The sequence below is a fragment of the Chiloscyllium plagiosum genome, unplaced genomic scaffold, assembly GCF_037043375.1.
Source record: "Chiloscyllium plagiosum isolate Xiang-an unplaced genomic scaffold, Cpla_swu_hap1 HiC_scaffold_19, whole genome shotgun sequence".
Taxonomy (NCBI): Eukaryota; Metazoa; Chordata; class Chondrichthyes; order Orectolobiformes; family Hemiscylliidae; genus Chiloscyllium; species Chiloscyllium plagiosum.
Window position 1 is genome coordinate 32,976,570 of NW_028270157.1, and position 16,123 is coordinate 32,992,692.

At 37.4% G+C, this 16,123-nt stretch overlaps 1 protein-coding gene across 1 annotated transcript in view; it reads right to left on the reverse strand.

Annotated features, from left to right (window-relative positions):
- The window catches only part of cftr (CF transmembrane conductance regulator), a 118,679-nt gene that overhangs the window by 26,901 nt on the left and 75,655 nt on the right, over nt 1–16,123 (reverse strand). The window contains exons 16-19 of the mRNA XM_043709588.2: nt 13,769–13,806; nt 9,953–10,218; nt 7,166–7,245; nt 4,274–4,424 (exon numbers count right to left, since the gene is read on the reverse strand). Of these exons, the coding sequence (XP_043565523.1) occupies nt 4,274–4,424; nt 7,166–7,245; nt 9,953–10,218; nt 13,769–13,806 (535 nt within the window). The remainder of the gene's footprint in view (nt 1–4,273; nt 4,425–7,165; nt 7,246–9,952; nt 10,219–13,768; nt 13,807–16,123) is intronic.

A 16,123-nucleotide genomic window follows, 5' to 3' on the forward strand; every position in this document is an offset into this window, starting at 1 on the left:
TTCAGCATTAAGTCAGAACAGCTTGAGAAACTCAGAAGACAATTCTAGTGATCAGAGAGCGCATAGAGAAGGGTTTGAAACATTTTCCCCAGTGACTGACAAAGAAACTGTGCAGGAAGAAAATCTCTAATCAGAATAGGAAATAGAATGAATGATGCCACTTGCAGAAGCATTCAAACAAATGGAGAGCCCATGGCAATCAGAAAAATTGCAGAATTTGCTCACTACAGAAATGCTTTAGGCTTGGCAATAAAAATGAACAAAGATCAGGTAAGTACTTTGCTGTATGCAGTGGTCAGCATTGCAGAAGACATTTGAGCAAGACAGGGGATGAATAAAGAGGCTGCCACCTCCAAGATGATAATCAGAATCTTTTTATATTTACTTTGTATTTGGTGCAATGCCATTATTGAGCAAACAAAATTTAATTAAAGGTGAAAAATCAGCCATTAAAGGCATGAATGCATTTATCAATAAACTTTACTATTTGTCAGATGATTCCAGTTTGGAATGTTAAAGGATAACTCAGAGATAGGATCAAAATTGGGCTTTTTAAGAATTTTTCTTCAGACCTTCTACCTTGCAGGAAATATCTAATTTTTGACTGAAATAATATAACCTGCTGGACAGTCTGAAGCAATGAAAGAAACCACATTCTTTATTTGGAGAGATGAAGATGTTTCATGGATTGTCCTGAGATTATTGGAGTTACATTGGAATAAAAACTTTGTTTCATGCAGTAAAAGAGGTGGGAAACATTGACTATTTTGGTTTGGGTGAGACATTTTTCCACTGCTATCAAAACTGAAGAGCGCTCAGATTCCAATTTTTAACATGAACAAGTGAAAACTCAGCAAATAAAGCACGTGATAATGTACGTAATTGTAGACAGGCAATGGTAAAGTCTGGAAGTAAGTTGAGCCAAGGTGCAAAACAACGTAGTAAACAGGCATCTACAACAAGTTCAAGTCTGAGATAAGATGTTGAGATGATTAGGAAGGGATAATTTGAATCTAAAAGTGTAACCTTTCTACCTTCCATAAAAGTAGCCCCAACAACAAAGAAGCGTACCATTCGGGAAGGAAATTTGCCATCCTTGAGATACCTCATCTGGTCTACACTGTGACTTCAGGCACACTATAAAATTGTCGATACTTAAAATTCCCTCTGAAATAGCCTAGCAAGTTACTGAGTTGTATTCAAACCATAGAAATGTCTAAAGAAAAAAAAATGGAAACTGATTGGACCACCCAGCTTTGACCCAGGTACTGGAAATGTTAGCAAACCTGGCCAGACTAACCCTACCAAGTCCTCCTTTCTTAAATCTTGTAGCAAAATTTAGAGAGCTGTCCTAGAGATTTGTCAAGCAACAGCCTGACATAGTCATCTTCATGAATCATTTCTTATGATATCAATGTCCTAGTCACCACCATTACCATCTCTGGACATGTCCTGTTCCACCTTCAAGACAGATCGCGGTGGCAGCATAACAGTAGTCAGTCGGGATGGAGTTCTCCAGGGAATCCTCAACAAAGACTCTGAACTCCATGACATTTCATGGCATCAGGTCAAACATGGTTAAGGAAACCTGCTAATGATTATAACTTACCATTTCTTTGCCAACATCAGCTGATGAATCAGTACCCTTTCATGTTGAACATCAATTCGAAGAATGATTGATGGTGGTAAGAGCAAGAAGTGTACTCTGGGTCGAGGGCTTTAATATCCATCATCATGATTGGCTTGGCAACACAAATACTGACTGATCTGGCCAAATCCAAAAGGATAGAGGTGTTAGTCTATGGTAGGTGGTGAGGGAGCTAATGAGGGAAACCTTAGTTTATATTGTTCTCATCAATCTATCTGCCACAGATGCATCTATCCATCGCCAGTATCGGTAGGAGTGACCACTACATCAAGCTTGTGGAGATGAAGCCCTATCTTCACGTTAAGGAGAGCCTCCATCGTGCTGTGTGGCATCACCACTGTACTAAAAGGGACAGATTTTGGACAGATCCAGCATCAGCACTCCCCAGCACCCTGGGATCAACATTCAGTTAGAACATATCACTTGATTGGCACCCCATCTGCCTTCTTGAACATTCACTCACTCCACGAGTAATGCAGTGTCAGCATTGCATACCATCTGCAAGCTGCACTGCTGCAACTCACCAGTTCCATTGCCAGCAACTTCCAAACCCACAACCTTTATCACCTAAAAGAATATATGTAGCAGATATATGGGGACACCACCATGTTCAGGTTTTCCCTGAACCATATTTTCGTTCTTTCACTGTCATTGGATTAAACTCCTAGAACTCCCTTCCTAGCAGTACTTTAGGTCTATTTACCCTTCATAGGCTTAAATGAGCATGAAGGCGGTTTATTACTACCTTTTCAAGTGCAATTTGAATTGGCAATAAATGCTGTCCCAGCCAATAATGTCTACATCTCATGAATAAATAAGTTTTTAAAGAAATCAAACAAGCTAGAAAAAAATTATCACTTTCTACTATTGAAGCAAGAGTTTGGAGCAAGTCTAACTTGCCTTTAACCAATGCCACATACTACATAACCTGACTGAGCTAGAAGCTGCAGAGAGGATGTGGATAAGGGTCCAACAATGTGAAACTATTGTAGTGAAAAGATGTGTGGACTGAGTTCTTACCTTGTTGAATCAGAAAATACCACCATCGGACAAAAGAGGAGCATGTTGACATTAGTGAAAATCACCCCATCCACAGGATGGATTAATTATTCTGACTCCAAGAAGGAAAACTAACATTCACAGAAGGAGGTAATGTGGATTCTCAGAATACAATGAACTTGGAAAATGCGACAGGCATAAGGAAAAGATTGCCACAAGATGGGGGAGATTACTGAAACCACTGCAAAGATTATCTCTGTGAAACAGACTTTGTGGAGAGATATAGTGGAAGTATCATCTATCATACAGTGACAATGACTTGAAGGGGTAGATGTATTGTAAAGGGTTAAGCCTTAAGCATGTGCATAGGAAGCTATGCCAATGATGTAATGATCACGTGATGGAGAGATCCTGAAGAGAGCAGCAATAGTCTAGATATCATGTTTAGTTAGAATGTATAGATAGCATGATATATAAAGAAAGATTTACTTTGAAAAATTCTTAGACTCTAACATCTCTTTTGTAGAGTGCTGCACTTAAAACATCTTTTACATCCCCATGTGACAACACTAGGGCCTGCCACTAGCACTTATTGTACCTACATTTGTCAAAATCAGCTGGAACACAGCACGCAGATCATGGAAATGCTTATAACGCTCAAGGGAGTGCAGTGAAGTATTGCCATAGCATTGCCTGATTTTCCTGGCAGAAATAACCTATGCACTGCTATTCTCCTTGAAGTCTCAGGAATTTCACTGTTTTGTCCAACAAACAATTCATATCAGAATTTAGTGAGTGTGTGAAATATATACTTAAGAATGAAGTATGCCAGCTAGAAAATGTAGCACGAATATTAAAAATATGCATGTACATTTGACATTTGTGGAAAGATTATTGGAATTGTGCAGCAGAATACAACACTTTCATTTCTTAGTCCTAAATTCAAGTATGACGTGGCTGATGAGATTAAACTTTCCTTTTCCTCTGATGGGTTTATTATTGTTTTATCTCAATTAATTTGCAGTATTTTCATTATCTAGATATTGGAAGTCAGATTCACAGGTAATTAACTGCATAAGGGATTAAGGTAGAGAATCAGCACTAGTGCAATATGTTTACACTGTCTCAGAACTATATTAGATTGTTAAATCAATTATTGAGTAAATTTGTTGTCAAAAATATTCATTCAATATACAGACAAATCATGGAGCACTAATTGATGCCCTTTTCAGAAAATGTACTCAAAACATTACCACAGCATAAAATATTAGCATGGTTTAAATGGACCATGTGTAAAATCAAATCTTTTAGCCTTATTTTTTCTTTGTTTCCAAGAATCAGAGCAAAGATAAATTATATGGAACTGAATTTATAAATTAATGAATTCATTGCATGGTTTTCTCTTTTCAAATTGATTCTACAAATTGGAAAGGCCAACTGAAAGCTAAAAATGGCCTAATAGCTCGTATAATGATCAAATACAGATTCAAGCATTCACAATATCCAGTTTGTACCCAGAAGACCTAAAAGATACACACTATCTATGAAGTCATTTTGTATTATAACTTATTTGCAGTGGAGAATATATCCTAGTGGCATGTTTGCTTCTATTCTGTCTGCACTTACCTTCAGATTCCAGTTGCTTCAGTTGCTGTGATGTACGCAGGAAATAAGCCCTCAACATGATGAAAGTAACTGCCACTGGAATTGCAGCCAACAGAGTGTAGGGTTGTAACACAGATACCACACCAATGGCCCCCACAACAATCAGTATTAACTGCAAATGGAATACAAAACCATCAAACCTAGATTAATTATAATTATAATTAATGTTGTGTACCAAAAAGTAAGGTTCAAAGAGTTAGGATGTCTTTTGATTTCCCCTGTTTGCTGTTCACTAAACATTCTGCATCAGCTGGGTCTGAGAGATATAGTGAAGAGACTTCCTTCAAACATGAATACTACTCTTTTGCAAAAAGATAATCCAGGGTTTGATTTGATTAAGACTGTCTCTTTTTATGCTTTATGGGGCGGACCGGTGGCTCAATGGTTAGCAGCAGGGACCCGGGTTCAATTCCAGCCTCAGGTGACTGTCTGTGTGGAGTTTGCATGTTCTCCAGTTTCCTCCCATGGCCAAAGATATGGAGATTAGGTGAATTAGCCATGCTAAACTGCCCACAGTGTTCGGGGATGTGTAGGTTAGGTGCATTAATCAGGGATAAATGCAAAGTAATAGGGAATAGTTTGGGTGGAATACTCTTCAGAGAGTCGGTGTGAACTTGTTGGGCCAAAGGGTGTGTTCCCACACTGTAGGGATTCTATGATTCCTTTTACGTGAAGGTGCTGTCCATAACAGCTCAATTAAAAAATGCAAGTGCACCATAACATATAAGAACAGAATGAGGTCATTTGGCCCATTGAATCTGTTCTGCTATTTGATCAAAGTTGGTCACTTGCCTTCTCCATATAACCTTTGATCCCTTTACTAATCAAGACTCTGCCTATTTCTGTCTTACATACAGCCTTCTGTGGCAATTCATCATCCTGTGACTGAATAAATTCCTCTTCATATCAGTTCTAAAGGGTCATGCCTTCACTCTGAGGTTGTGCTCTGGGGTCCTAGTCTCTCCTACTACTGGAAATATCTTCTCAATGTTCACTTTGTCCAGGTTTCTCAGTATTCTATTTGTTTCAATGAGATACCACACATAATCAATGGCATGAGAATACAATTTGCATTTTCCCATTCCAAGATGCTGCATGTGCATTTGGATAATCCTCATATACTCTCTTTTAGTAGGTCATTCATAATTATGTGATATAAATTAATGTCACCTAATCCATCTTGGGTTCCTAGCTTTCAACAGATGGCCCACATTAAACATTAACCTATTCTTGTTTCTCACTAGCCTACCTCATGATGTATAGAACATGTTATATCAAAAAATACAGTCACTCTTCCTTCTGATTTCTTCATATTGTTATTTCTCTGTCTGACTCCTTATTTCTGCTTCTGTACTTTATGTTCCCTTTTCTACTGTTTCTCCACCTTTAATTCTTCCTATTCCGCTCCTGTGTTTCTTAATTTTGATCTTTCTCTTTAAATAGCAAAGTGACAAGTGAGCACATGTGAGGTCTTGCACTTCAGAAAAAAGAATAGAGAGATGGACTATTTTCTAAACGGTGAGAAAATTCATAAAGCCAAAGTACAAAGGAATATGGGAATGCTAGTCCAGGATTCTCTAAAAGTAAACTTACAGGTTGAGTCTGTGGTAGAGAAAACAAATGTAACATTGTCATTTATTTCAAGAGGGTTGAAATGTAAAAACAGCCATGTGCTACTGAGACTTTATAAAGCTCTGGGTAGGCCCCATTTGGAATACTGTGTCCAGTTTTGGGCCCCATACCTCAGGAAGGACATACTGGCACTGCAGTGTGTCCAGCGGAGATTGACACGGACGATCCCTAGAATGGTAGGCCCAACATATGATGAACAGCTGAGGGTCCTGGGATTGTATTCATTAGAGTTTAGAAGGTTGAGGGGAGATCTAATAGAAATTTACAAGATAATGCATGGCTGAGAAAGAGTGGACCCTGGGAATTTGTTTCCATCAGGTGGGGATACGAGGACCCGTGAGCACAACCTTAGAATTAGAGGGTGTCAATTTAAAATGGAAATGAGGAGACACTTCTTCAGCCAGAGAGTGGTGGGCCTGTGGAATTCATTGCCACGAAATGCAGTGGAGGCCGAGATGTTGAATGTCTTCAAGGCAGAGATTGATAAATTTTAATCTCGCAAGGGATTAAGGAATACAGGGAGAGTGCAGGTAAGTGGCGTTGAAATGCCCATCAGCCATGATTAAATGGCAGAGTGGACTCGATGGGCAAATGGCCTTACTTCCACTCCCATGTCTTATGGTCTTATGGTCTTATGGTCTTACATGATTATGGTAATGGAAGAACCAAGACTGGGTACTTTAGTAGTTTGCAGACCTGACCTTTTGTATATCCAAAGCTTTCTGATTTTAGCTTCAGTGGGTTGCTTTGGTGTGTGGCGAGTTTGTAACTTTTATACCATATTAAGAGTACAAGAATTTAGTAGGTGTGAGTGACGTGCTGAGTCATATCAGAGTGAGTTAAGAGTCAACTACATTGGTGAAGAACTGAAGTCACATTTGGATCAAACCAGCTTACACTGCCAAGTTTCCTTTCCTGTCAGGTATTAATTACACACTTGAGGTTTTATAGTAATCTGACAGCATTATGATTACTTTTATTGGCAGTAGCTTTTTTTATTTCATTGTTCTTACATGGAATTCAAACTTTTAAAAAGCAATGGAAGAATCTGAATTCTCATTTTCTGGACAGTTAGTCCAAATCTTTGGATTTCTACTGGAATAACATTATCGTAAAAATAATAGCATTATTGTAAAAAATACTGTGCGTGAAATATGCACACATGCTGTAAATAAAAAATAAATTGAGAAATAGAGTAAAATGAATCTTAAATTGTCTGACCTGCACAAAGTCGAAAGCGGTGAGTGGCAACATGTCATCTATTATTGCAGTATCTTTGATGAAACGATTTAGAATTCTGCCTGCAATTTAAAAAAAATCTGAAATGACTATTTTAAATATGTCAAAATACTTATTATTTTGTTAGCATGAAAATAAACTTTGTTTTCTGTTTTACTCTGGTTATTTTAAATACTGTTTGTTAACAGGCAATTCAAAGAAACAGTTTGTGCAGAGACAATAAAATGTCGATTCTTTATTCCACTGGCTTCAAATCTTTATAATCCATTAATGAAAAATCTAAAGTCTGAGTAACAAACTACTTTTAATGGACATGTGGAGCTGATGTTCCAGATCCAGAGGGTACTGTCAAGAGTTTAACACCTGAGCACTAATTGGATGGGTGGCAGAATTCTGTTGGTGGAGCTCCTACTAATAACATCCTTTACTACATCAACCATGTTACCTCATCTCCCAAACACAAGAGAATCTTCCTCTTGAAGATTCATGGTCTCAGATGTGTTGCTCAGTCAGACTAATGGATCTCCAGCAACTGCATATATGCTCCATTCACACTTTCTGGTTCTCTGGGCACTGCACGAATCTTCAGGCTGCTCTATTCATAATCTTGGCTCTTCCATACAATAACACACAAACCGAGGACTTCAGCTTTTTGCTGCTTTTTTCCTCTCCCCATGGTACCTGACTGCAACCCTCTCCTAGTAACCTGCCAAAGACTCTTCCCTGCTCGGAGGGCTGACAGGTTTCCCTTGTCAATGCTATTTCCACCATTGACACCCACTGCTGCTACAGAGGGCTATGTAAACAGTTCCATCAAAGATTGACACTTGTCAGGATAAGCAAATTATTTTCACTGAGAGAAGAATTATCATGACAAATGCTTCCTATGAAGCTAAATGTTTATGGGTCCAATTCTAATGTGGTTGCATTACTGGTGTACTGTTGGAAAGTTTATTTTACAGACTGTATATGTTTTAAATTGGTATCTCAGCGCCCACATTATTATCTCGGCATAAAATTAGCCATTTGGTGCTCAGCAATGTTTTGCAAACAACAAAGGAATGACCACACAATCTATTTTTTGGTCTTAAGTTAACCAAGCCTTATGAGAATTTCAGATCATCTTCAAATTGTGCCTCTGGGTCTTTAAACTTCAGCTGAGTAGGCAAACAGGACAAGAGTTAAATTGTTAATTGAAAAGGCAGCCACTCTAACAATACAACATTCCTTCAGTTCTGTACTACTATATCAATCTGAATTATGCACTAACATTTTGCATGGAGATTGAATGCACTATGACCTTATTCAAGTGAAAGTGCATCACTTTGCAATGCACTATCTAGAAAATGAGCTACTTTGCATCATTTAGTTCAGTATTTCTGCCTTGTCTCAGGTTTTGCTAAGGTGGCTAATGCATAATTCCTCTATACACCAGCCAGCATATAAAATAAAAGGAAAAAGTATCTATTAAATGAGCTATCTTGGGAATTTGATGTCAATATTTAGAATATTTATGATATTACTCTGTTTGTGTAACTACAATGCTTCTATTAGATGTTTACAACAGTCATCTGAGTGGAAAAAGATTGTTTACTCAATATGCATAAGTTATATTCCTTCCAAAGTTACAAAAACTTGGAGAGAGGTGCAATTTATCACTAAATTCTATAGTCTGTGTTTATAAATTCAACAATAGTAATAAATTTCGATGAGATATATGCCATATATTGTACTGTAGTCCCCGCACTGCCACACTATAATGTTCCCTGTTAAATGTAGATGTTGGTTTTGAATGTGCATTCCTTTCAGAATGGTTTAAATGGTTATCACTTTCAACTTTATCGCCTCTTCAATTTAATTCCAGGTCATAGGAATAAAAGACAAATTTGCCAACAAATGTGACACTTGTGTTGTGTGCAGTTTAATTTACCGATAAATTTCATGTTTCTGTTTCTTTTCCTGCCCATTATCTTAGGTTCTGCCCTCTGGACATTGGGAGATTTATGTGATAAATATAGAAGATAAAGCACAGCTAAAGGTAATTAATAATCAAACTCAAACCATTAAATCAATCTGCTTCTTAAATATATTGCCAAGTTAACCTGCTACAAGAATTAAAGCCTGATTTTTAATTGTTTGCCGTCCTGAATTTCTTCTCATGTCATCTTGTTATTTTTGAAACCATTTGCATTAGCCAAACTTATTGGACCTGTATAAAAACAGGAGAGGATTAATAGCAAATGATTTCAATGATACAGTGTGAATAGGTCACTGCAAATAATTTTTTTCCCTCTTTGCTTATGTAAAAGTTGTTACAAAAATAATTGGAAATTTCTGTGGCATGGATCCCACCAAATTTGTTTTTGAAAAACCAACATGATTCAATAACGTAAAGCAAATTAAAGTATCTGATGTATGTTCTCATATGTCAGATAGAACAGCATGCTAAACCAATGACACTCACTATGGTAAAGATAACATGCTACCAAAATATTAAAGACTAGCTTTAAATTCTTTCAGTCTGATGTCAGTAATCAATAACAAAAGGAAAAACGTGTCTGTTAAATGGGTTTTTTTGGGAATTTGACATCAACATTTAGGATATTTGTGATAGCATTTTGGTCACGTAGCTACAATGGTACCTTCAAAAAGGTATCTTTCTTCATTTTCAGACTTTATTGAATAGAATTCTAACAAATAAGCCCCAAGCATTGCTCCCCAAAATGGAACAGATGCTTATAATCATGTGTTATTCCATAACATTATTACCTGTTTTCATTTGGTTGAACACAGTCATGGGAGCTTGGAGAACTGAATGCAACATTCGCTTATGCAGGTCCTTGGAGACTGTGACAAGAGTGTGGACCAGAGGCAGACCACGAATAACCCCAAGTGCAAGGAAACTGTCTGCAAGTCCCACATAGATATAAAATACGTAATAATAGCTGCCATTTGTAATAAAATGAGAAAATACAGAGATTTGGGAGAGGTCTGTTGAGGAGTCATTGGTTTGTGAGCCGGTATCTTCTGCTAACCTGAAACAAATAAACATAAAAATCTTTAATAAAGATGTTTGGTAGACTAGTTGTTGGTTATAATTATTACATATTTTTAACCTGTCGGCATTTTGCTATGTTCAATTTGAAATTGTAATGCAGGAATAGTTGAAAAGTGGTAAATTCATCTGAGTTTATTCAGCCTAAATATAGTCTTGAATAAATTCATTTAATTTCATGGTCAAGAATGGCAAAATTAACACGCCAGTTTTGAATATGCGCCAGGGACCTGGGTTCGATTCCACCCTCGGGTGACTAGCTGTATGGAATTTGCACATTCTCCCCGTGTTTGTGTGGGTTTTCTTCCACAGTTGAAAGTAAAGACATTTATGGAGCAGTGTGACTGATGTCTCAACCATTCCTTGAATTTTCTGATCATTCTTAACTTCGATTATATTTTTCAGCAGCACAAACAGGCCCAATTCTGCTCAAGATGGAAAGCATTTAGAATGTATAACATATATTAAAATGCAGCAGTGTATTTCAACATGGCTTTGGTTTTGGATTTTATCATTGGAAAAAAAGACAGCTATGAGAATTTATTATTTTGTTAAACCATTGGTTGAGTGATGCCCATGCCCTATGAGTGAACATAAAGAAAATGTTGGTGATGGGTGTCTTCTCACCAGCTGGATAACCAGTGAGAGTCCTGCTCTAACTTTTTTTTGGAAGACTGGCAACATTAGGTGCCAACTCGATAATTAACTAGGCCATTGATTCAATGATACACCAGAGTTGGAGATCATGCTCGCTGAGAGCTGTCAGTCAATTAGAAGTCTGCATCATTTTATTGCTTTGCAGTACCACTGGGGAAAATGGTGGCTGATCCTCATCATATAATCACCAGAGGCCCAGGATTGCCTAGGGACCCAGGCCACAGTTTGGCAAATAGGTTGGGGAAGTGTGGCGAGGGTGAAGCATTGCAAGAAAAAGAGGAAACAGTGTTGGCTCCAAGAGCATGTATTGGCTCTCAGTTGGTCGCCCTGCCTACAGTTGTATCCCTCAATCAGGTACTGAGTGCTTTTGAGCAAAGGACAATCTCTTTCTCCTGGAAACTAGAAGCAACTAGTGACAATGACATTTTAAAATATTGACCTCCCGCCTCCCATGCCAATTGGCAGTCCCTTTAAGCTACAAGACTGCACACATTCACACAGCAGTTCCAACGTTCTACACAGAGTGATTGCTGTGATGAGCATGGATCGTAGCATTGCCTTCTGGTTCTGGATTTTGTTGTCACACGTGGACCTCAGAGATCCAAGCAGAAAAGAATAAAAATGAGAGGTAATATTGTTGCCAGTCCCAGTTATTTACTTTTATATTCAATGTAGTGGATGCGGTTTATGGATATAAATTTCAAAGATCAACTTATACATTCACAACTTACGGTATCTCAGATCAGATGGAAACATTGCGCAGGCTATGTATCCTTTAGAAGAATTTGGGCAGCATGATAGCTCAGTAATTAGTACTGCTGCCTAATAGCGCCAGGGACCTGGGCTTGATTCCGACGATGGACTGTGCGAGTTTTGAATTCCACCATCTGCCATTCAAACCTGGATCCCCAGAACACTGCCAGGGTCTTTAGATTAATAGTCTAGTGATAATACCATTTGGCCATCACCTTCCTCATAGGACCTAGAGGAAACACTTCTGCTTGTTCTGTCCCACACACTGTGCTGCAAATACACTAAATTCGTAGATACAGCTCCTCTCACCTTCTTTCATCTATCATGTTTCTCATAGCATACCAGACAGAAAAACAAACAGTAACACTTGGAAATGAACATTTTAGAGTTCCATTTTGAAGCTTACAATACATGTTGGATCATTATGTTTCATTTACATGGTTTTACTGAATTTTCCTTCTGGGTTGAAAATAGCTATAAATGAAGATACTAAACCTCGCAAAAGTCTTTTAATGACCAACCACTTCCTGTAAGTGGAGTGCTTCCTATCTCTCTGTGTCACTTTCATTTAAATTGTGAGTGGCCGGGTTAAGTTTCAACTCCAGATTTGTATCCTTCTTAGTGTTTGACATGACTCCAATCAGTTTTAGGTTAGGATGTTAAGATTCAGCACAAAAAAACTGAAAATATAAAAAACTGCTTTATGTATAACAAACATAGCACCATAAAAGAGCTGCTTTATTTTGCGAAAGCTTTGATTTTATAAGAAACACAATCCAGAGGCCAAGTCAAGGCCATCTCATAAGATACATTTCTAGGATGATGCAGCAAGCATTAAAAAGGGTCTGTGTTCCGGAACCATTTTAAATTCCGACTCAGTCCTCACAGAACAAGTTGTTCTTGCTCTTTCACTCATGAGAGAAAGCTTCATAATTCATTCACAACTTGTGTGGTCTGCAATCACACTACCAGTAGTGCAACATCCTATATACATATATTATATTTAATTGATCTGTTTCTAGAGATTACAGGGGCGTAATCATTGTCAATGCCGAAAAAAAGAAATTACATCAGTCCACTTGCTAGATTGCATTAACTTTCCAAACATTGTGCCAAAAGTCAACTATTAATTAAAGAAAACGGCATCTCCGTACATATGAATACTTTGTATTAATTCTTTCTAAGCAGGTTTTGTAAAATGTCCACTGGATGCCGATAGAGGCAACCTTTTATAGTGGAAATGCAGAGTAGTAATTAGGAATATTAGGATTTCAAAAATGACATGTAAGAATGCATTTAAACTGAAGAAATGCAAGGAAACTTTCGAAATATGGCTGGTTTAAAAAGGAGCCTAAACAAATGCAAATATTGCTACTATAGTAAGTAATTGAGTAAAACTGGAATTAGTGTTTATTGCTATAAGATGATGAGAAACAGGAAGCATGCTCATTCATTACAGTAAGCCATTGTATAAAGTCAGTTGAACATTTAAGAGTGATCAATAACCTAGAGATAATTACCCCTTTGGAACTTGCATGTGTTATTTTGCATTAAACAATTTTAAAATAGAATCTTTAAATAAAAAATGTAAAAAAAATCTAAAACTTAGACAGACTGGAGATGTTCTGTTTCAGATTTTCTTCCATTTTAATCTTTGACATGGTTCCAATAATTTTGGATTAGAAAATTATCCTTCAGCCCAAAGAAATTGAAAATACCCCCCAAAAAAAGGCTGGAGAGAGCTGACAGAACAAAGAACAATAGCAGTGTGTAAAATGTTTATTTCATTTAAATTTCTCAAGATCAGAGCCGATAGTGGCACATTCCTGGAATGCACTTTGAAGTGAATGACTTGACAAACTGTTCTCTTTTCAGGCAGAGGTTTGCATTAATGATTACTAGTAACACAAGTAAAATATTAAAAAATATCTTGAGGAGGGAGTTTCTGACAGTACATCTATTATGCTAGCCAATATATCTGGCAAAGGACTTGCCCTATCAACTTTTGTTTAGTGGTTTGATCGATATTGTGTCTGAGCCACGTCCTGTTAACATGTAGTCACCAAACTATGCATTGGCACGATTATGAGCCCCAAACTGCAGGCTTCATTTCCACTTACCCATTGACTATCCAAAGTCCAACCAAAGAAGCAGCCACCTTTAGACAAACAATGAAAAAGGTGATATAATATGATGACAATTTAATATCACAGAACACAAAATCTTTTCATAGTAAATCACATGATCTTTTACCTCCTGTGAAATACATGTTTTGCATTGTTAATGGGAATTAGCAATTATGAGTAAAATGCACTGCTGATCATTCATTATATAGGGAAGCTATATATTACCAACACATTTTCATTCTAAGGAATAAAATAATTGCAGACATCAGGGCTAAAATTAATATGCATTGCACAAATGTTTCAGATGCCAAAACATTTCAGTTTAGCAATTGAATGGTTTGTATCAAAATGTGTTGGTTCTAATGCTCGATTCATGGGACCTATATTTTAAATGTTAAAACAGGTGTAAAAGTTCTTGAAGATGCAGGTTAGGGACTGAATGTATGTTGAGGACTACTTGAAGAAATTTGTTGCCATTTACTGTGTGGTGGACTACCCCACTCAGAATTTATCAGGCAACCCTCATAACCAGAAAAGGCATGATCACAATCCCACCTCACCCCCGCACTCCCCAACTCTGCTTTTCATCTAAATCTGCATTCCATGTATTCTTCTGAGACTTTCTTGAGAGCTTCTGCCAACAAAACAAACAGCCTGACATTTACGTATTCTCTCCTGTGCCTGTGCAAGTGTTACCTTTCTGATGAAGTTTGAGAATTTATTTTCTTAATCATTTTTGGGATTTGGGCATCATTTTCTAGGGTGGCATTTGTTGCCCATGTCTAACTGCCTTTGAGAAAGTGATGCCTTTTTTAAACTAATGCAGTCCAGAGAGACACACAATGCCCTCAGGGAGGGAGTTACAGTAACACTGAAGGTACAGAGATATATTTCCAAGTCAGGATGGTGAGTAGTTTCAAAGGAGAACTTGCAGGTTATCATGCTCCCATATATTTGCTGCCCTTGTCCTTTTAGTTGGTAGTGGTCATTGGTTTGTAAAGGGCTGTCAATGGAGCCTTAATGAATTATTTACAATATATCTTGTAGAGGATATACAGTACTGTTTCTGAGCTTTCGTAGTAGAGGAAGTAAATATTTGTGGATTTTGTACCAATCAAACAGGTTGCATGTCCTGGATGATATCAAGCATTTTTAAAGCATTTTTGGAGCTGCACTAATCCAGGCAAGTGAGAAGTATTCCTTCACAGTCCTGACCTGTCCCATGTAGATGATGGACAGACTTTGCAATGTCAGGAGGTGAATTACTCATTACAGATTTCTAAGCTCTGACCTGTTCTTGTAGCCACAATACTTATGTGGCCAGTCCAGCACAGTTGTTGGTCAATAGTAACACCCAATATCTTTATAATGGCGAATTCCATGATGATATTGTCATTGTATGACAAGGACTATGTTTACATTATTTCATTGTCTAGTACATTCCTCGGGTGAGACTGTCGTTTCATGTATTGTGGTGATCTAAGGATCCGTGCAAGGCTGGGAGGTCTTGGGTTCAAATTCCAGTGGAATTTGATTTCAATTTTAAAAATCTGGAATCAAAAGTTTAATGATGATGATGAAATGATTTTTCTTAAAATTCCATCAAGTTCACTAATGTCTTTTAGGGAATGAAAACTACTGTCCTTATCTGTCCTACATGTGACTCTAAACTGACAAGTGTGAGGAGGACTTTTAACTGGCCTCAGAAATTGTCTAATAAGCCATTCAGTTGTATCAACTGCTAAAAAGTCTCAATATCTGTCAAACCTTTAGCTCTTTGATTAGATTCTGGAACCATTCTCTTTTTGGCTTCAAGTACAAAGTGGCTTCATATATAATGACTGCATTACAGAAATAAGCCAATGGCCAAATTCAACCCTTAATCGGTGGAGAGTCTTGAAGTAATGAACAAGACAAAATTTCAAACTTTGTAAAGTGGTACTTATCAGCTAAGTTCTAGTTGTGCTCTTGGCCCCATGTATATTATTGAATTCTTGCTGTGTGCTTGTTCCAACATATCTGTTCAACTGATCTAACTCTTAAGACTGTGAACATGATCTATTGTCCACAAGCTTTGTAAAACAATCACTTTTATTCTCAGCCTCATTTTAGATCTTTCCAGAATTAAATGCATTATGCTCACTTTATTGGCATGATGCTAGCACAAATTCATGTCATGTTATATTAGGAAAATAATTTAAGTTTTGGCTTGCAGACTACTTTTATTGATAATCAGGAATGTTTTTTCAATGCTGTCAGCAATTTATTAATTACACTTAACCGAGATGCAATATTTCACTGTTCTCTGAGACTGCAAGATATGAAGAGGTACATACAGAAAGGTTTACT